The sequence below is a fragment of the Cucumis sativus genome, chromosome 5 (genome assembly GCF_000004075.3).
Source record: "Cucumis sativus cultivar 9930 chromosome 5, Cucumber_9930_V3, whole genome shotgun sequence".
NCBI lineage: Eukaryota > Viridiplantae > Streptophyta > Magnoliopsida > Cucurbitales > Cucurbitaceae > Cucumis > Cucumis sativus.
In genome coordinates, this window is record NC_026659.2 from 9,419,355 (window position 1) to 9,442,224 (window position 22,870).

A 22,870-nucleotide genomic window follows, 5' to 3' on the forward strand; every position below is an offset into this window, starting at 1 on the left:
CCCTTTATTTTTTTCTTTGTTTAAGTCATTCGTCGTCTTACACCTGCAGCCTGTGGGCTATTAATCTGCCATGATCTTCCTAAAATAGGTGGAAGAATTAAGTTATTTTTCTATTTATTGTTTTGGTTATTTAATTTTTTAATTACTTTCAAAATTTTAGCAAGCACTAAGTTAGTGGGTTACTGATTTTGCTTCCTTTTTAGACTATAAATATTAGTCCATTAAATTGAATAAATGCAAGAAGTTTCATTTAATTTTTTGTCCCTCTTTGTTTTCTTCAAGAAGAGTGCGTGAGATTTTACAGATCCTTTGTTTTAAAACCAACATTTGGTATCAGAGCAGGTTGTCTTCTCATCGAATATTCCAACGAAGATGACAAGCATCTCGCAGCAAACAAAGGAGAATGGTGGAATGTCGATTCTCTACCCGATGTTAACTCCACACAACTACACGGTGCGGACGATAAAGGCAGAAGCAATCCTCGATGTCCAAGGAGTTTGGGATGCAATAGAGCTAGCGAGAGGAGCCGAAGTGGATGTGAAGAAATACAAGAAGGCACGTGCATACATTCTCCAATGCATCCCGAAAGACGTGCTTCTAAAAATCGCAAAGAAGAAGACCGCACAGGAAATATGGGATAGTCACAAGACAAGGTATTTGGGTAGTGAGCGGGTGAAGATGGCAAGAGTTCAAACCTTGAAGAGTGAGCTTAATGTTCTTCGGATGAAGGAAACGAGACAATCGATGAGTTCATAGGAAAGATCAGGATTAGTAAGCAAGTTCACCACCCTCGAAGTCGCACTTGAGGATTCATCATTGGTCAAGAAGCTCCTCGATTCCGTCCCCGACAAATATCTTTCCATTGTCGCCGAAATCAAGCAATTCCAAGATCTTGAAACCATGCCGTTTGAAGAAGCAATTGGACGGATGAAGGCGTACGAGGAATGAACAACACGACTCCGAAGAAAAACAATACCAACACCGATGGACAACTCCTACTTACCCATGTCGTATGAAAAGCTAGACAAAAACGACATAGTGGTGACAACTTTTCGATGAACAAAGGGCACAGATTTGGTGGTACCGATCGAGGAAGATGGCGAGGACGTGGTCGTGGCCGTGGTCGTGGCACTGAGCGTCAAAGTAATGCGGGAGGCACTAGCAACACTGGAAATGGCACTCGTGATAAAAGTCACAGTAAATGTTTGGGCAACAAGATGAGACATTACGCGTCGGAATGTCGTGAAAAGGTCATGATGACGAAGCTCATCTAACTTGTGTCGCCGAAGAAGAACCGACTTTGATGATGGTCGTGTCCTAGGAGGGGACACGCATTAGATGTGATCAGGAGGATGTCATACTACTCAACAAAGAGCGGTTGTTGCTAGAGATGTATTGCAACGACAAGAATGGAGAAAATAATGATGTTTGGTATCTTGACAACGGTGCTAATAACCACATGACTGGCCATCGTGAGAAGTTCCAAGAATTAGATGAAAGCTTCACTGGGAGGGTGAAGTTTGGCGATGGATCAACCATTCAGATCATGGAAAAATGAACAGTCATGTTCGAGTGCAAGAACAGTGATCAGAAGGCTCTCCAAGAGGTGTATTACATTCCAAAATTATGTAGTAACATCATAAGCTTCGGACAAATGACAGAAAACGGAAACAAGGTGCAAATGACAGAAGATATCATGAAAGTGTCTAACAGGAGTGGAAAGCTTTTGATGTCGGTGAAGCGAACTCAAAATCGTTTGTACAAGATAACTTTGAAGACACTCAAGCAAGTTTGCCTTCTGACAAGCCTAGAAGATCCAACATGGTTATGGCACGTGAGACTTGGCCATGTAAATTTTCATGACTTGAAGCTTGAAGCTCATGGGAGAGAAGAAATTGGTAGTTGGAGTACCACTAGTGAGTCAACTGAACAAGTTATGTGAAGCGTGCGTGATTACCAAACAAGTCAAATTCCCTTCCCCCGTCAATCAACATATAGAGCAAAGAAGCCTTTAGAACTCCTCCATGCTGATATATGCGGATCGATTTCACCATGTACTCTTGCTGGAAACAAGTATTTTCTGTTGATCGTTGACGATTCCATGAGATGGATGTGGTTGTATATGTTAGAGGCAAAAAGTGACGCATTTGAAGCATTCAAGAAATTCAAACTCCTAATGGAGAACAAGACGAAGTACAAGATCAGAACGCTCGAGACGGATCGAGATGTTGAGTTCTTATCTGCAGAGTTCACTCAATTTTGCAAAAAAAAAAAAGGAATCGAACGACACCTCACTGCTCCATATTCACAACACAAAATGGCATTGTAGAGCGTCGTAACCGCATCGTAATGGGGATGACGAGATCACTCCTCAAAAGCATGCACGTGCCTGCAAAATTTTAGGGAGAGGCAGTGAGACACGCGGTTTATTTGTTAAACCATCTTCCAACGAAGGCCCTTGGAGAACGCACACCATTTGAAGCTTGGAATGGGAGAAAGCCACATCTTGCACACTTGAGAGTCTTTGGTTGTGTGGCATATGTAAAGAACACAACCCCTCACCTCAAGAAACTCGACGATCAAAGCTCACCAGTGGTATATTTTGGCGTCGAAGAAGGATGCAAAGCTCATCACTTATATGATCCCAGGCCGTGGAAAACTACAAATTTAGTGGAGATGTTGCTTTTCAAGAGAATCTTGAATGGGCTTAGAACGAAGTCGTTAGTGACGGTAAGGAGATTACGGAGTTTCACGGTGAATGAACCAATTTTATTCTGACGAGTTCAAAAACTTGGAGGATGCCGAAACTGGAGTTGAAAATGCTTCTGAGACAACCAAACTCAGATACCTACGATTGGAGAGACTAGTTCATCTCCTCCATTCGACGAACACACCGGTCTGTCTAAGATCTCTCAGTGACATCTACGCCAAACACAGAGGAAGTTGTAGGTGGTGATGAACAAGAGAATGAGGTGATGATGGTAGTGTCCGAAGAACCGACTTGTTACCAAGAAGCTGTTATAGAGGCCCACTGGTACCAAGCAATGGAGAACGAATTAAAATCCATTGAGAAAAATAACACATGGAGTCTGACTGAGCTTCCACTAGGACACAAACCCATTGGTCTAAAATGAGTGTTCAAATTGAAGAAAGACTCTAATGGAGAAGTTGTCAACCACAAAGCAAGATTGGTTGCTAAAGGCTATGTACAAAGACAAGGCATTGACTTTGAAGAAGTTTTTGCATCGGTTGCAAGACTTGACACCGTTCGAGTCATTCTTGCACTCGCTGCAAACCAAAGTTGGGAGGTACACCATCTAGATATGAAGTCGACATTTCTCAATGGAGAATTGGAAGGAGAAGTATATATTACTCAACTGGAGGGTTTTGAGGTTCCAAATGAAAAACACAAGGTGTATAGATTGTTAAAGGCTCTCTACGGATTGAGGCAAGCTCCACGAGCTTGGAACATTCGACTTGATAGGAGTCTCAAAGATCTTGGTTTTGAAAAATGCACTCAAGAGCAAGCAGTCTACACAAGAAGAGAAGGAGAAGAATGTGTTCTTGTTGGAGTGTATCTTGACGATCTCATTGTAACAGGAAGTAGCACTGAAAAGGTCAATAAGTCCAAGCAACAAATGATGGCAGAATTTGAAATGAGCGACTTAGGCCTTCTCTCTTACTACTTAGGAATTGAAGTTGAACAACAGAAGGGTCGAATCTTGCTCAAACAACCAACTTATGCCAAAAGAATTTTGTCCCAGTTTGGAATGGTTGATTGCAATGCCACAAAGTACCCTATGGAACCCAAGGCACAACTTCACAAAGACATGGAAGGAGCACCAATTGATGCTACGGAGTACAGAAGCATCGTTGGTTGTCTTAGATACTTACTGAACACAAGGCCAGATCTTTCATATGTTGTTGGGATGGCGAGTAGGTATATAGAAAGGCCTACAACCATGCATTACAAGGTGGTCAAGCAAATACTTAGGTATTTGAGAGGGACAATTCATTTTGGGCTCACTTATACGAAAGGTCCTAGAGAATTCAATATATTTGGTTACTCTGACAGTGATTTAGCCGGTGATCTCGACGGGTGGAAAAACACAAGTGGAATGACATTCTACTTATACGAAAGCTTGGTTTCATGGAATTCGCAAAAGCAAAAGACGGTGGCACTCTCATCTTGCGAAGCCGAGTTCATTGCAGCCACTACCGCAACTTGCCAAACATTGTGGTTAAGATACCTTGTTAGCGAGATAGTCGGAATGGAGCCAAGGCCGGTAACATTATTTGTGGACAACAAATCCTCGATAGCTCTCATGAAGAATCCCGTATTTCATGGTCGCAGCAAGCACATAGATACACATTTTCATTTCATTCGAGAGTGTGTCGAGAATGGACACATTATCATTGAATTTGTCAACACTAGAGAACAACGAGCCGATGTTCTGACTAAAGCATTGATGGGAGTAAAGTTAGCTGCTATGCGTGAGCTACTTGGTGTTCGTAATTCAGAATCATGTCAGGATTAGGGGGATAGTGTGGGCTATTAATCTGCCATGATCTTCCTAAATAGGTGGAAGAATTAAGTTATATTTTCTATTTTTTGTTTTGGTTATTTATTTTTTTAATTATCTCCAAAATTTTAGCAAGCAATAAGTTAGTGGGCTACTAATTTTACTTCCTTTTTAGACTATAAATATTAGTCCATTAAATTGAATAAATGCAAGAAAGTTCCATTTAATTTTCTCTCCCTCTTGGAAATATATCCTACAAAGTATTTATCTTTGTTTTCTTCAAGAAGAGTGCATGAGATTTTACAGATCCTTTGTTTTAAAACCAACACAGCCGACGTCAAGCTATTTTTGTTCGTGTCGTCGCATCTCCATTAGCTCAAGTCGTTCCCGTCTCGTTGAAGTCGAAGCATTGTGTTGTCCAGGTCTGAGCCGAGTGTGCATTTCTGCTTCGATCTGTCTCTGCCATGAAACACCATCGCCACATCTGATGTGTCGTGAGCCGTCATCTCCTTGACTCAAACTGAAATGTCGACACCTACTCTACTTCAAGCTACGTCGACGTTCGATGTTTCGTTCTAGTTGAGACATGAATCAATCCACTCCACTCCAAGCCACACTCAGATCTAAGACGTTGTCGCTGTCTTGTTGTGGTTTATGGTAAGGGTGTAGTTTATAGGTTTTTTGGTGGTTGTTTTTCAATAGCCATTATTTGTTGTATTGATTGGTTGAGTTACCATTTGATTCTTGAAGGCACTGTTTGAGGATATCGATCAAATCCTTGAATTTTCAATAGGTTTGGTTTGGGTTCGATTCTCCACTACTTGGTTAAGTTTGGAACACACATTTGGAGTGATGAAATTATTTATGAAAATTGTCTATGAAAGTTTTTTATTACTGTGTGTAATTATGTTTAAGGCAACTTATTGAATTTTAGTTTAACCTAGAATCTTAGATAAATTTAAGCTAAGTGATTTCTACTACTAGACTCTACATTGAAATTTAAACGTATTGACTGAAAGGATTTGATGGACATATTGACTTAATGGATTTTACTCAAGTGAGATGGTTTGACTAATATGTAGATTTAAATGTGATGATTGATGACTGGTATGGTTGACTAATCTGTGATATGTACTAGTGTATATTTTTTACTGATTATGTATGGAAAAGGAGAAATGTCGATAGTTTTAATTGTACTTTGATGTGACAATTATGAACTGTTGGGAAAAATTGTTAGCTTTATCTATGGAGTAGTGTACCTTGTCCTATGAGATCACCACTTGTGCATCCTTTGGGAGCACTAGACTGATTATGTGCATCCTACGGGATCAGGAGACTGTTATGATGCAGGGTTCCTCTCAATAGGAAGTTAACTATTTTTACCCTTAATGGGACCGGTGATGGGTCTCACTCTTTCATGCAAAAGTAATACGAGAGGTAGATCGACGAGGGACAAGAATGACACGTGATTGCCATATGGAAACACAGTTTCTTTTTTAAATTTTTTTTCGCTTAATGCCTTTAATGCCTTTAATGTTTTTATGATTAAAATGAGTTTGTGGATAGTGACTTTATAAACAGTACTTTTGTATTTTTATTTTTTTTAAATAGGATTCGAGTTGAAATTTCATTTGACTATTGTTCTTTAAACGATTTGCAAAATCTTTTATGTTATTGATGATTTCTTTTGGGTGATTTAGTAGAGTCTTTAGGTCAAGTAATGATCTCAACTTAGTTTGAAAAGTTGGGTTGTTACACTCTTCGTTCATTCTTTCTTCTGTTCTGCATTGTTTTTCATATATTTCATGTAATTTAATAATTTCTTATATATACTTATTATATTATTTAATCAAATTTTCATTAAATTTCATATATTTGAAGTTAATTTATAAAATCTTATTGTGGCTGAAATTGTTTTCGATTTAAATAGATCATTATAAAACCATGTATATTTAGTATAATATTAGATAACAATGTATGTGCGGATATTTTACATTGTATGTTAATTTTGTAACAAATTTTACATTATGTGAAAGTACAAATTTATATCAATTCAATTAGGAAAAAGTATTGCTAATGATATTATATATATATATATATATATATATATATATATATATATATATATTGTATAATATATTATATATACTGTAAACTATATGATATTTTATATATTGTAGAGTGCAACATTGATTCTAAAAAAAGAACATATCTGACATGAAATAATACAAATATATGAATCAATGCTTACATGTTATTGCAAATATGCATGAGTATATAATGATCATGTAATAACAATATTTGAAATATGCACTAGTATATAATAAATATGTGTCCCTGCTTATAATTTATTCTTATAAAAATGAAAGTGTACATAACGAGCACAGCATAAAATCATTTTAATAATGCAGTCGTATATATTAAGAAAGGAACAAGAAGTTCATTATATTTTGTATATTGTATTTTAAAAATAAATTCATTAACCGCACACTAATATTTAAATAAGAAAGGGAAAAAAAGTCATTATACACGGTGTACTATATTTCACAATTCAAGAAAGAAAATTAATAACATGAAACTAATAGTTAAATCAGAAAATTCATAGTAAAATTTTTTTATGGAAAACTTGAATGGATAAATAAACTGAAATGTATACTCACCATATAACTGGACGAAAAAAAGTGAATGATGTTGGATAGGAGATGACCAGAAATATAAATATTGATTGGTGAGATATAAATCAGACAAAAATTGAGTGAAATACAATGGAAAGTGGACAAAAAAGTGGTGAAAGTTGCTAGAAGAATTAAAATGCATATATAATGAACTTATTTCTTTTTAGTTTATGCACTCTAGACCACGGTAAGAAATCGAAACAATTGTAACGCCAGAAACAACGTTGGTGAAAGGTGTGTCGTCATTGATCACCTTTCTGCAACGCATGCAATGTTACGTCGCGGAAAGGGTCCAATACGTCGAGAAAAAATCTAAAATTAAATTTAATGCATTCACTTTTCCCAACGTCACCCTATCAAACGTCGCAAAAAGTGAATGCATTAAATTTAATTTTAGACTTTTCGCGACTCACGCAATGTTACGTCGCGAAAAGAGGTTTTATGCGACGTAACATTGTGTGCGTCGCAAAAAGTTTAAATATTGGTTTTTAATTTAAATTTTTCCGATATGCACCCTACCAAACGTCGCGAAAAGTGAACGCATTAAATTTAATTTTAGACTTTCCGCGACGTCTTGTTCCTGTACATCGCGAAAAGGGGCTTTTCGCTACATACAACTGTGTGCGTCATGAAAAGTTTAAATATTGATTTTTAATTTAAACTTTCCCGACATGCAACCTGCCACACATCTCAAAAAGTGTTCGTTTTGAAGTGACAGTGGTCATCTTTCCTCGACGTGTGGCAGGAGACATGTCGAAAAAAGTTTAAATAATGAATTTATTATTTAAAATTTTCCCGTTGTTTGTACTACGTACGTCGGTGATAGGTACCTTCCCTGACGTTTTCGAAGACGTCGGGAAAAGTCCACACTATTTATTCTCCCTTCAACACAGAATATAATGTAAAACGAAAATAAACCCAAAATTGATCGAGAGAGAGGGAGAGGAGAAGAGTTGTGTTGCCATTGTCGTCTGCCTTTGCTGCCATTACCACCAGGAGTGTCCTATTTTCTTCTCTTTTTCTTTTCCATTTTCAAAACTTTTTCGTTTCACTGTACCCTTTCAAATCATAGCAAAGTTAGAATCCAGAGCTAAAATATGTGTTTATGAATCCACACTGAAACACAAAATTTAAAAAAAAAAAACGAAGAAACTACAAGAATAATAGAAGTATGCAATTGAAACAAAACGTAACAAGCTAGAAGAAGAAGATGATGGTGAAGAAAAAGAAGATGATGATGATGATGATGATGAATAACAAAGAAAAGAAAATAGAATGTAAAAAAGAAAGAAAACATAACGTAAAGGGTTTCCTTGACATGACATCGATTTCCTTGACGTGACATCGATGAAGGGTTCCACGATGTGACGTTGGGGAAGGATTTCACGATGTCACGTCGGGGAAACCCTTATTCGACGTGCTGAAAATGTGTGCTGGTGAACGTTTTCTCGTCGTCGACGTGATTTGCATCGGAGAAAGTATCTCCGATGTGCTTTCCTCGACGTACATGCCGACATCGACTGAGACGTCGGAGTAACCTTTTCCGACGTGTTTTGGGACTTTTACCGACATGGAGCTGCGTTGGGGAAGACCTTATTTCTTGTAGTGGACTATTTATTTCTTGTTAGAATCAATGATGCACTTTGCGAACATACAACACAAAAAATATCATATAGTTTATAGTATATAACATATATCATTAAGCATTAAGCATTAAGCATCAGACACATAATATATAATTAAGTAGCGAACACATAATATTTTATATATGTTACAATATATATTAAATATCATTAATCATTAAACATTAAGCGTTACACACATAATATATCTTTAAGCAACAGACATGCACATAATATATCATATATTATACAATATATATAAAATATCATTAGCAATACATTTTTCTAATTGTATTGGTATAAATTTGTACTTTCACATAATGTAAAATTTGTTACAAAATTAAAATACAATGTAAAATATGCACTCATACATTGTTATTTAATATTATGTTAAATATACAAAGGTATATAATGTAATCAGTTTCAGTCACACTAAGATTTTACAAATTAACTTTAATTATATGAAAATCAATATAAATTTGATGAAATATAATAAGTATATGTAAGATATTATTAAATTATGTAGAATATATGAAAAACAATGCAAAATGAAAGAATAAATGGACGAAGAGAGAGAATGATAAGTGAAAGAACAATTAAGAGGAAATAATTTTCGAACAAAATCACAAAATAAAAAATGATAGAAGAATAATTTTAATTATAATATTATCATAATAGAATTAATCATATACAACCTCTCTGAAAATTTTGAAAAGTACGAGTCCATCTTATAATATAATATGGTATACCATTTTAGTTTTTAGAAGTTAAAATTCCGAAATGAAATTATCTAAAATATTAAAAAAAAATGAAGTGATTTTTCTAAATTTTCTTCTTTTATGCTTACTAAATCAGGGTTCTTCATAACTAATTTTATAACTTAAACAAATAAAACAACCATAATTGAGCTAAAATTAATTCAAAGTTTATATATATTTTAAAAACTCAATTCCGTAGTATACTAACTTATGTCTTAATTTGGAAGACTCTAAAATTAAAATTAATAGGGTTATTTTCAAATATAATAAAATAAATTAAAATATAAAAAATATAAAAAATGTTAATCTTTACCACTCATAACTACTATTCTATCGTATCAACAATTATATTTTACTATATTTTAAAATATTTTCAACAATTTTATTATTTAAAACAATGATATAAACATGAATTCCAAACCGAACTTAAATTTTATATATATCACTGTATTTGAAATTCTAAGCAACCAAAATTGGTAAAATGAAAAAGAAACAAGAAAATTTGATTCCTTTGTATATGAAATTTTAAGCAACAAAATCGGTAAAACTAAAAAGAAACAACAAAATTTTGGTGAAAAGGAAAAGAAAACAAAAAAAAAAGGCTAAAAATGCTTCGTTATTTCAATTTTTAGGCAAAAAAAAAAAAAAGAAAAAGAAAAATGGTAATATAATATTGTGAGAAAGAGAAATTTGCAAAAAGAAAATTGTAATAGAAGTGAGTGAGGAAATGATAAAGAAAGAGTAAGAAGTGATTGGTGAATATATAGGTAAAGTAGGAGTCAATGTGAAGAAAAGAAAAAGAAAGAGAAGAAGAAATGAAGGGAATGGGAAATAAGTTGGAAACTAAGGTCTGTATTCCTTTTATATATTTGTTATTAACTTCCAAGTCAATATTTAGAGTCTCCCCGCGCTTCCTTCTCAAAGGGTTTTCCTCCATCTCTCAACATTCTTTTTTCCTTTATGATCATCAGAATCACTACTAAGACTTATTATAAATTTGTGTTATTGCTTCTCATATTTTTCATTCACTCGCATATAAACAACTTTCTTACCTCTATATTTGTACTAAACATTCATACTTACTCTTTCACTCTCTACAACATTCAATATTATGGAAGCAGAAGGAGGATTAAGCAACAAAGGTAGTAATCACAAGGATTCTAATGGCCTTATTGATGCTTTGTTTTCTTGGGACTTTAACAATGTCTTCAATCAAAACATCTACAAACCCAAGGTACCCACTCTCTCTCTCTTTTATCTATTATTTCTTTTTCTCTTTTTGTTAATTTGGTTTATACTCTTCCTTTATTTTATTTTTTTGTACCATTTCTAAGACTAGACGACAATTTAAAACAATTGTAAAAATAATAAAATCTATCTCTTGTAAACTTTCTTGTTAATTACATCTTTATTATCACTAGTAGACTTCTATTGAGATAGAATTTAGTATTGATAAACTCTTTATATCTATATTTTGCTATACTTGTAAATTTTTTTCTTATTTTGTAATATATATTTTTTCTTTTTTTATATATTTAAAAATGTTCTTAAAAATTATTTCTTATTTAAAAAAAATAAAATATTTTTGAAACAAAGTAGAATTGTTTCTAAAAATACCACGATTGGTATGCATGTTGTTAAAGACTCTAAGAAAGTTTAAGAAGAATTGTGGCATTATAGAAACTTTTGAAAATTTAAATTAACAACTTTCACCCCTAAACTAATTAAAGTAAGAGTATGTTAAAAAAACCATTAAAAAAAAAAAGTTAAAAAAAGATATTGAAACCTTTTGGGTGTTAGGGGTAGTTGAGAAGTAAAATATAAAGTTTAGTGGTATTTTTTGTTATTTGATTTTGATTTGTTTATGAAATAGAATAAAGGAAGGATTAAAATGATTGTGAATGTTGATTTATGGATAGATTTTAGTATATATAATATTGATATTATGGACTAAAAAAGTGAATTAACAGGTAAGAAAGATCCCAAAATCATTTGAAACAGAGGAGCAATATAAAGGCTCGTATATATTCCCTTTGTTAGAAGAAACAAGAGCTGAGTTGTGTTCTAATTTGAAGACAATTCAAAAAGCACCTTTCTCACAAGTGATTTCCATTGAAACTTCAAACACAAAAAAGGACAAAATCTTGTTCAATGTTAATGTTAGCTCTTGGAGAAACACTTATGGTGGGAAGGGACAACAACCATACAAATCACTTCCAGGGGATTTTTTTGTCATTTTGGACGTTGACCCTCAAACTATTACAAGTGATTATTTGGAGAAAAGCTCAAAGCTTAATTGGGCTTTTGCTTGGTTAGGACAAGTTAATGATAATAATACCCCTACTCATCTCAAGCTTCATATTTCCAACAGCATGGATCAACTTAAATCAACACCACTTTTCATTGTTTTTCTTATGAATCTGACTACCAACTTGAGGATATGGAAGACGTTACAATGTTCTTCTAGTGGCGGGATCGTCAAGCACGTTTTGGGAACTATGTCAATGGTGAGTTTTCTATATACTTCACACTAAGGTTATTTTGGGAACTATGTGAAGTTTTGAAAGTGATTAATTAGAGTTTTTGGTTATTTTGTCACAGGATAATAAAACTTGCAAACAGTGCAATAATCAAACTGATGGAGAAGATTCAACTGAAGATATGGCAACACTAAGGTTAGCATCTTTATCACTGAATGAATCCCAAAGAGTAGCAATAGAAAGTTGCATTAGAAAGGTTAAATGCCAACACAAACCTTCAATAGAGCTTATATGGGGTCCACCAGGGACAGGCAAAACCAAAACCACAAGTATATTACTTTGGAAAATCTTAGCAATAAATCACCAGATTAGGACTCTTGCTTGTGCACCCACAAATGTTGCCATTACAAATCTTGCCTCTCAAGTTCTGAAGTTACTTAAACATGATTCCCTAAGTAGAAATGCCATCTTTTGCCCTTTGGGAGAACTGCTCTTGTTTGGGAACAAAGATAGGCTTAAATTTGATTATTCTCATCAATTGGAAGACATTTATTTGGACCGTAGGGTTGAAAAACTTTTCAAGTGTTTAGGACAATATGGTTTGAAGTTTCAAATATCATCAATGATAGGGATTTTCCAAGAGAACAAGCTATCAAAACTGAAGAGAATGTTCAAATCAAATGTTTCATCACTCTTAGAATGTGTTCATATTTTCACAACTCATATACCTCAGCAAGTGATTATGGAGCATAATTGGAAAAAATTGGAGATTCTTGTTGGGTTTATTTGTGACATTGGGACACTCTTGAGTAAAAATAATTATAATTATGATGATGATGATACGATGGGAGAAGCTTTGATTGATTTGAAGTGTCATTTTTTGTTGGTTTTGAGGACACTTTTGGTTTCTCTTGATGAAATTGAAGTTCCAAGTAAATTGAGCAAGAATTCAATTGAGAAGTTCTGTTTTCAGAAAGCTTCATTGATTTTTAGCACAACATCAAATTCCTTCAAATTAAACTCAGTGAAAAAGAATTCACTGAATTTGGTTGTTGTTGATGAAGCTGCACAATTGAAGGAATGTGAATCCCTTATACCTTTGCAACTTCCACATATAAGCCATGCTATTCTTGTTGGCGATGAGTTCCAATTACCAGCAACAGTAAAGAGCAAGGTATGCAGTTAATTATATCCCATATGGGTTAGACACATAATTAAATGTTAATGAATCTATTAAACATATTTTCAAATCTTTTATACATATATTTCAAATTTCTAATAGTCTCATTTAATTGGGATTCTTCATTTGAAATAATATCAAAACTAATGATATATCTTTTTTGTACTAGGTTTGTGAGAGCTAAATTCGGTAGAAGCCTTTATGAGAGGCTAAGTTTAATAGGATACTCAAAGCACCTATTAGATACACAATATAGGATGCATCCATTGGTGAGTTACTTCCCAAATTCAAAATTTTATGGAAATAAGATTATGGATGCTTCCATTGTAATGAATAAAGAGTATGAAAAAGAATACCTTCCAAGTCCTCTATTTGGTCCATATTCTTTTATCAATGTTTGTGGTGGAGAAGAAGAAAGCAATGGTGATGGACAAAGCAAGAAGAATATGGTTGAGGTAACTGTTGTTACCCAAATTATCCAAATGCTTTACAAAGGTATGTATGTCAACTTCAACTCTTTGTTGAATATTATATTATATATATATATATATATATATTATATATATAATATATATATATATATATATATATAATACGAGTTGGAACTTGGGTTTATGTAAAATCTAAACTAGTTTGGGCTTTCATTGAAATACAGCATGGTGCAAAAACAAGAAAGATATTAGCATTGGGATAATATCTCCTTACAATGCACAAGTTTCATCAATTCAAGAAAAACTTGGAAGAAAATATGAGAAGAAGAATAACGAAGGATTTGGAGTAAAAGTAAAGTCAATTGATGGTTTTCAAGGTGGTGAAGAGGATGTAATCATAATATCTACAGTTAGATCCAACAATGGACACAACATTGGATTCCTCTCAAATAAACAAAGAACCAATGTTGCTCTCACAAGAGCAAGGTACCCTATACTACTATTATATATCCATTTACTTCCTTATATATATATATATATATATATAAACACATATTGAATATTTAAATTTCAAACATTTAATTTCCTTTTTTATTTAAAAGGTTTTAGACCTAAACTTGTAATTTAACAGTTTTGTTTTTTCTTTTTTAAATGTTGTACTCTTAGCAATAGGAATGGTCTAGCTTCTCTATTGTCATACTTTCAATGCTATAAAAGATGTTGGAATTCACCCTTTTATTTTTTTTTTAAAATACAAGTTTACTTCTAAACTTTTAGTTAGTTTTATTATTCTAATATAATTACTTAAGTTTTTTAGCTTATAACCATGTATTTAATGAGTCTATGAACTTTCAAACATGCAAAGTGAGTCATTGAACTTAGCTAAATGAGATTGTTGTTCAAATTTAAAGATTTATTAGACTTACTGGGTAAAATTTTATAAATAAAATTCTAATTTTTTTCCTTTCCATGGTCTTTCCTTTCAATACCATATAAAGAAAAACATTGTGAAGATTGTTTAAAACAATATATATATATATATATATATATGTTAGCTTTTTTTTCATTAGCTTTCTTATGTGTGTATTATTTATTTAGGTTCTGCCTTTGGATCGTGGGAGATGCAAAAACTTTAGGAAAGAGCAATTCAGAGTGGAGAGATGTTATTGATGATGCCAAGACTCGCCGATGTTTCTTTAATGTTGAGGAGAACAAAGAGTTGGCAAATGAAATGAGAATGATGAAAACTTGGCAAATGTCTGATATCAAACAGGAGATCCTCAAACTTGATAATATTTACAACAGTAATCACGTCTATGGAAGAGTTTGATTTCTATTTACACTTATGAAGATTATGGTTAATGGGTGTTAAGTTTTTAGCTTGTTAATGGTATATATACAGTGCCATGCATTTAGTTTGTTGATAGTATTTGTTTCAGTCTCATGGTCTGTTTCTGTTTTTAGTTTGTTGGTGATCTTTATTGTTCGGGTTATGTTTTTTATATTTGCTTTGACCTCGGTTGTGAGGTCCTCCTACTTTTCCTTACCATTTGCAAACAATATATATATATATATAGGGGCAATGACATATTTGAAAATCTAACCCAAAAATGATAGCATAAATGTAGTACAATTTAAAAGTATTTGCAAAGTTTACGTAGGTATTTATAATTTAAATTGTTTGCATGTGTCACCACGTGCTCGACATCCTAAAAATAGGTTAATTTTAAAATAAAACAAAAAAAAAAGAGTTGTTACTAATCTTTTCTACGATGTGATTAGACATCGAAACAAAGTAAATAATTTATAAATAAAATCATTATAAAAAATGGTTTGCAAAAACTAAGTTGTGTTTAGGAGTCTTTTGTGTGTATGAGAAAATGTGAAAGAATTTGTAACTACCATGCCTTGTCTCATAAGTTACTTTATGTGATCAGGTGGAGACGTGATCACTTAGACATCCTAGCTACATGAGCCTCTCCGCGAGATAACACGCAGAACGCCTAGTAAGCATAATTAAAGACATTATTAAGCTTAAATGTGGAATATGAATTCAAAATGAAAGGGGAAGACTTAATAGATCTTTCATTTAACAGGGTACATCATGTACTTAATACAAAGTTTCTTTCAGACTAACTATACACAACTAAAAAAAACATTGAGACCCTTCTTATCTAATATTTACAAGCTATGCGAGTTGATGTGACCACTACAAAAAATGATGCGTTCACGGATGGCACAATAGGCATTCAAGACTGCAAGTTCAACATTAGATGTCATTTGCTATCTGGAAGATGAAACAAAACATTTGAAAGGTTAGACATAAGTGTCTAGTGAGGGGTTTTTTTATCAATATTTTTAATAAGTCAAAGTTGTTGCCTTAACGAGTTACAATCATTTCGCCAAATTAAGCATGCAATATAAATACTTTGTAGTTCAATAATAGAAATTGAGTTTAAGGTAAATCACTTCAGTGTGTTAGGCGGTCAACACAGTTCACATCTCTTTATCAATGTTTACAAATTACATGAAAACATCATTTTTAAAAAAAATCAAACTTAAGGTTCATATCGCATAGAAACACATTTATCTTATGATCACAATGCAGAGTCATTTTGCTCATCTAATTACATCTTTTGTACCCTTTCCTCAGCTCAAGTGTTTACCACACTCTTTTGCCAAGTTGAAACTATGTGAAGTAGTCTCAACGCATTTAGCAAGTTTCATCAATTCCATCACACTTAATGTGTCTTCCAATATAAAATTACATAGCAAGCAAATGACATCATAACCAGATCACACACACAAGTGTGAGACATTCTATTCTAAATCACACAGTAAGAACAGAGTATCTTATCTCAGATCACACAACGTGGATAAGACATCTCACATTAGAACACACAACAAGTATGAGACATTATATTGCATAAGGTACTAATTGTGTGTGTTTGACAATACGATGATCATTCGTGTGGATGTGTTATCTTAAGTTCTAAGTGATCGACTTAGCAACCGACTAGAATAGGAAGATGTAATAAAAGGTGCATGTCTTATCTATACGTTGTTGCTTCCTAATGATATGCATGTAGTCCAAGTTTTCTTCTCACTTGCTCAAATGTAAGCAAAACGAGAGGTTTTCAGAGTAAGCAAGAGTGGAAGACAAGAAATTTCAATCAAGTTTTAGTTACAATGTCTACTTTTCATCTAAGTAGTATATAATATTTGTACGGTATGAAGTAAGTGTGTATGTGTGTATTAAAGCTACTATTTAGACTAGAGATTTTGCACAAGATGACATGAGATGATGTGATTGTGGGAAATTACCTAACTTGTTTGTTTTAGGAGGGATGAAGAAAAGTGTTAGTGATCTAAGTAATTTGAGCCATGCAGCCTATCCTTGCTGAAATTAATTGAGAATTTGAGACATTTGTGTAAAATAGAGTGAAATTAGGTCTTTCTTTTTTCTCTAAATTTTTCTAAAATCGATTTCCGCTAGGTCATGGGCTTCTTCAGTTATTTTGGAATGGGCCTAAAATTGGGAAATTTTGTAAAGGCCCAATGTATCTGATGAATTGGTTTGGGTCCAATAAGCATTCTAAACCGACGAAACCTAATAATCTCAGTTCCTCAGAGTCACCGATCTTTTAGTTTGTTTGTTGCGTTGCGCCTCTCTCCCTTCTCCCGCCTCACTATCTACGCCGTCGACGCCTCCATCTCAGATTCACCTCTCCATCAGGTTTTAAAATCTCAGGGTTAATTTGAAGAATGGTTTGCAAATTTTCTGTGAGGTTGTTGAATGTTTGTGTGTCCTCGCTTTGTAAATCTGAGCAAATGCAGAAAGCTGAAATTGTAATAACAGACGCCATTCGGTTAGGAGTTCTACCTAATGTAGTAACTTACAATTTTTTGATTCATGGATATTGTCAAATTAGGTGCATGGATGCTGCTTATTCCGTTCTTTATAGAATGAGAGAAGCTAGTATTAGTCCAAATGTGATTACTTACAATTCTTTGATAGCTGCTGCAACTAAGAATGGTTCGTTAGAACAATCCCTTAATCTGTTTGAAGAAATGCTTCAATCAGGTATCACTCCCGATGCATTGTGTTACACCACTTTGATGCAATGTTACCACCAGATGGTAAAGCCAGATGAAGGCAATAGGGTTTTTGAGGAGATTCCATTGTGCATTAAAGTTACCGCTTGCCTGCTTGAGAAGTTGAAGGAAGGTTAGTCAAAACAATGCGCCAGTTTTTTTTGTAAAAACAAAATGAAATGGCCACAACGTCAAAGCAGTAAAGCCACATTGAAACGAAGACGATAAGGTTTGAAGAGTGGTTAAAGCGTCCATCTGGATGGCCGTCGAGACCCCACACCTCTGTTCTTCCGGATTTACAAGTAAATTAGCACGGAAGCTCAAACAGAAATACGCTTGGCTCCACTCTCTCATGGACCATCTGGATCCTTTATGGTGTATGATATCCCAAAATGGCTTATTAACTTGGAAAGCCAATTTATTTGATGATTAATTGGGTCACGCAAGCTTCCACTGCCAATGCCATGAGGTGTGACCCTTAAACTGCCAATGCTTTTTTTTTTTTTTTTGTTATTTTTGTAAATTCCTCTCTTAAAAATTCATGATAAGGTTCTGTAAATTTTCGGTGAGTCAGAAAGAATGGGCCCTAAGGAGCAATATTTTATGATTGATTTGGTCTCCGTACGGTTAAAGTGACTATTTTATTGTCCGCTCTTATACAATTTCATTTCAGAATAAGTTATCCAACTTTATTCTTATGCTATACATTATTAACATTTATATCTCTAAATAAAATTCAAGTACTAAAGAACCTTATTTATAGGATTCTAAGTTTTATTAAATTTCTTATTCAATAATAATTTATTGAACAATACTTCAATCACATAAAACTTTATTGACTAATATAATATTTTAACATTCACAAATCACAAGTTTTAAAATACAAAATCCAATAACATTTTTAATTTACTAATTCAAAGAGGGAGGATGCGGTTGGCGAGGTGCCAACATCTCTTCATGGGATGAGACTCTACGTAAGGTTGAAACTTCTCAACGATGTCCAACTTAACACTTCACGCACTTATTTAAGAATATAATATCAAAATAAGCTTTATGGCCAATGCTCGCAATCATTTCTAGTTATGCGATGAAAACAAGTTAACGAGTTCCAAGTACTCAACTTCATTAACTTTCACACTTTCTCTAGTTGTAGACTTGACGAGTGAAAATTGCTAGTTTTCAACGCAATGGACCACAAATGGAGCATGACCATACATATTTTGTATTAATATCAACTACGTTGTACAACTCGAAGTGCTAACTGAAAGAATTAAATTTTGAACGTGTGGATGGTAGTCAATTTGAAAAACAAAAAAAATGCAGAGAAAACAAAAATAAACATGCTAAGGAAGAAAAGAGAAAAAACTAACCTTTGTAGAATTTCTCCCAAGAACAATTCTTTAAATCTCCAAACACCACCAAGTTTTCTTTGTTACCCTTGAGGTTCAAATCAACAAAGAGTAGTGTGGGTTTCTATGATTTTTTTTTGGTGAATATCTTAACAATCTTTCTTTTAGAAAGAGAGAAGATGGAGGGGAAGTTATCAAATAACTCCCTCCCTCTCCATCACCTATTCTATTATTTAAAATTATATTAATTAAATAATATAAACTTAAACTATATTATATCTCATATAATCTAACTTTATATTATATTATATATAATATAACCAATAGTTTAAATATCTCATGTGACTTATAGTTCTAATGGGAATCGAATCCATATTAATTTTAACCTATAGTTTATTTATTAATTTTATTCATATTATTATTATTGAAATCATATTCGAGTATTAACTTCTTTCATAATAACTTTATACTATAAATGTATCAAATACATTATATTAATTGTATCATATACAATTATTCCTTTTAATCAATTTGAACAATTCAAATTAAAACAAAATAAATTTGATTCTCACTTTATCATTACTGAGCTAACAAGGGGACCTTATGAACCTATAAATTGAAGCTCCAATAAATATACGATTAATTAATTAAACTTTTTAATTAAATTAATCTATATTCATTAACTACCACAAGACTAATAGTTGCATTCTTCTTACTGTAGATATACTTTTATGTCCATTAGATATAACCAACCAACAGTACAATGACCCTTCACAAATTGCTCGTAAGTACAGATAGGTCAAAAATTATCGTTTTATTCCTGAAGTTACATCTAACTTCATAAGTACCACTAATTCCTCTAATGAACAATAATTATAGGCTCACTATAACTGAACTCCTCTTGGGCCAAGAGAGGGTGTGGCGTTACATTGTTCAAGCTCTGGAATCAGCACTCAAGAGAGCAATTTCTCTACTTACTCTATCTATAGAGAATAAGTGAATTCCTTATGTCGTGTTTCCAGCTCCCCAATAAGACAAATCCCCAAAATAGTAAGCATATTGAGACGACATAGGTCACTTTTATCCATGGAAATCAAAAGACCGTCTATATATGTAGGAGTTCACAACTCACTCAAGATTTAGGTCAAGTCACATATGGTCATCTTGGTGAAATGTAGTCTCAACTAGTAACAGTGTTAATAAGAGAGACTATTCATTTTATGGTTCGGTTTTATATAAACTCTTTATATAGAATACCCCCGCTCTAATACCTGGACATGAATGATTAGGATCAAAATCATTTGTAGCATTTTAAACAATTGTAACAACTACAAAGCATGTTGTATTTATAGTGTCAACAAGATAAGGTATATCCAACCTTATCCATCTACTATAGACCATTGAAGTTATCACTTAAACATGATCCACTTGTATGTCTCCACACACATGTCTAGGTTACAGAAAGTAACCTTGGATGATAGTTTATTGGTTTTGTGGGTTAATGCGACTAAATGTCAAATAAAATAGAACATTTTATTTTATTAGATAAATAAAATAATTGTATATTATATACAATTACAAACTACAAGATCGTGAGATTTAGTACATCAACCCCAACAATCTTCCACTTATTCTAAAGCTAGTGCGGTGTACAACATAAAAGTTAAAACACTATAATAATACATAAAACAAGAAACTAGGGCATACAATACACATCCAGTAAATCTCCCACTTGCCCTAGATTAAATGTGACATGTCACGTAGACCCAGACTCTCTAGGTGGCCCTCAAATGCCCTACATGCACTATCTCTCGAATGAAGTGATACTTGTGTTCGATATGTTTTCCACGCTTCTGGCTTCTAGGATCTCTAGAATTAACTACAACCCCATTGTTATCACAATAAAGAATAATTGACTTTGACATGTTTGGAACAACTTCCAAATCTGTTAAAAATTTATAAGCCAAACAACCTCTTTGATAGCTTCACAAGTTACGATATGCTCTGCCTCCATGGTGGAGTCAACAATACATCCTTCCTTGATACTTCTCCAAACTACATCTCCTTCGTTAAGAGAGAACACTGAATCTGAAGTATATTTCCTAGAATCTCTATTAGTTTGAAAGTCAGAGTTTGTATATTCTGTAAGAATCAAATCCTTAGAACCATACACAAAGCATGTACTCCATCGTTCTCTTAAGATACTTGAGGATAGTTTTAACGGCAGTCGGGTGAAATAATCCTATATTAGATTGATATCTATTAACTATCTCCACCGCATAACAGATTTTTGGTTGTTTGTTTGCGATTATGTTGTCGTGTGTGGACAAACTAGGACTTAGTAGTTTTGCCTTTGTATAATGCAATTGCAATATGTCATGAAGCAGGTTCACCACATGTTAAATGCTCACCATAACTTTATGCATTGTGTGATTAATTCTATGCGATGGGTCATGGGTCATGGGTCATAATCATAGCATGCGAGATGCTCATTATGTACCTCTTCATCGCATAGTAGCTAAGTTCTTGTTGAGTACAAGTTTTTCTACTGATCGTCCAAGTGCAAGCGAATAGTAGGTTGACCTAGGTTTATTGTTTAGGCATTATGACAATTAAGTTAAAATAATATAAAAATAACTAAAACTACTTACTTACACCTAGAGACTTATGCACAGGGAATAAATTATGAAAAGATGGAAGATTGAGCAAACTAACCTGTATGTAAGAGAAGGGTTAAGGAAAGTCTATGCATTATTAGGCGATTAAGCAATGCAAGACCCTCAATGCAATGTAACTTGCATAATCAACTCATGGTTAAGGTAACCTTATCTCGAAATGTTTAGACGCCCCACTTGCTCACCTTTCAAGATGCAAATGACTGTGCTTGATTGTGCGAGATATATCTAGAAGAGTTCACTTATAATATTTATAGAACTTCTCGTTTAAGGACAACAACCTCTCAGCGTCTAATGTCCGCACTTGTTCACCTTTCGGGATACAAATGTTGAAAGTTATCTCACATAGGTGGAGTTTGTTGCCAAAATCCTCCTTGTGTGCATTAGCCCTATCCTTGCTACTTGCCCTCTCAGGTAGTTGGCGAATGACACTAGCTAGGCGAGGAATAGCTTGACTAATGCGATAATAATTATAAACTAGACTTCTTATCAAAAACTTATCACAGACCTAACTACTAAAAATCACATTGACCGATGAGAAGCCAAGAACTGATGGATTGAAAAGGTATAAACATGTAATATATGTATAAAGAATGTAGGCCTTTGGCCACTGTACAATATAGACAACAAATATTACAAAGAAGTGTAAAATTGAAAAAAGAAAGAAGAATGCAAAAATATTCTTAGTTATGGGGAAACAGAGGGTGGACTCTTCTCCTCTCAAACTTTAAGCTTTCGCGTTACAATCTGGTCAGAGAAGAAGAAGGGGTGTTGTACAGACGATGGTGAGGCTAATCCTTGCCACCTACTCTCTAGGCTTTGGCCCATATAGGCTCCCTTTAGGCCAATACATGCATCCTTTACTTGGTGGGGATGAAGTGCTTTTATAGGCAACTTTAGGCAGAAAACTTCTATTACTTTGAGATTGTTAGCGGCAATTTTGGTCCTATGAGGTCAAATCACTCCAACTACCATTCTTGTCCTCTAGTGAGCCTTCCCTGCGTGATGACATGATGATGTGGTTCCTTGATTGGAGATGTTAATCGCCCAATGAGTTCGCATCGCATAGCCCTTGCGCAAGA

At 33.7% G+C, this 22,870-nt stretch overlaps 2 protein-coding genes across 2 annotated transcripts; both read left to right on the top strand.

Annotated features, from left to right (window-relative positions):
• Window positions 1-10,495: 10,495 nt before the first annotated feature.
• On the top strand, window positions 10,496-13,422 carry LOC116403825 (probable helicase senataxin). Its single transcript, XM_031885444.1, has 4 exons — window positions 10,496-10,812; window positions 11,549-12,085; window positions 12,180-13,232; window positions 13,408-13,422. The coding sequence occupies exons 1-4, from the start codon at window positions 10,690-10,692 to the stop codon at window positions 13,420-13,422; spliced, it is 1,728 nt and encodes a 575-aa protein (XP_031741304.1). The 5' UTR covers window positions 10,496-10,689.
• A 1-nt stretch (window position 13,423) lies between these two features.
• On the top strand, window positions 13,424-15,183 carry LOC116403719 (helicase SEN1-like). The gene is made up of 3 exons (XM_031885254.1): window positions 13,424-13,733; window positions 13,894-14,155; window positions 14,768-15,183. The coding sequence occupies exons 1-3, from the start codon at window positions 13,496-13,498 to the stop codon at window positions 14,997-14,999; spliced, it is 732 nt and encodes a 243-aa protein (XP_031741114.1). The 5' UTR covers window positions 13,424-13,495; the 3' UTR covers window positions 15,000-15,183.
• Window positions 15,184-22,870: the final 7,687 nt, after the last annotated feature.

What these genes read in the sequence shown, in the direction of transcription:
- LOC116403825 (XM_031885444.1), top strand. Translation starts at nt 10,690, where the DNA reads ATGGAAGCAGAAGGAGGATTAAGCAACAAAGGTAGTAATCACAAGGAT. An exon ending in AAAACATCTACAAACCCAAG is followed by an intron (nt 10,813 to 11,548) that starts GTACCCACTCTC and finishes GTGAATTAACAG; the next exon opens with GTAAGAAAGATCCCAAAATC. An exon ending in TTTTGGGAACTATGTCAATG is followed by an intron (nt 12,086 to 12,179) that starts GTGAGTTTTCTA and finishes ATTTTGTCACAG; the next exon opens with GATAATAAAACTTGCAAACA.
- LOC116403719 (XM_031885254.1), top strand. Translation starts at nt 13,496, where the DNA reads ATGCATCCATTGGTGAGTTACTTCCCAAATTCAAAATTTTATGGAAAT. An exon ending in TATCCAAATGCTTTACAAAG is followed by an intron (nt 13,734 to 13,893) that starts GTATGTATGTCA and finishes ATTGAAATACAG; the next exon opens with CATGGTGCAAAAACAAGAAA. An exon ending in GTTGCTCTCACAAGAGCAAG is followed by an intron (nt 14,156 to 14,767) that starts GTACCCTATACT and finishes TTATTTATTTAG; the next exon opens with GTTCTGCCTTTGGATCGTGG.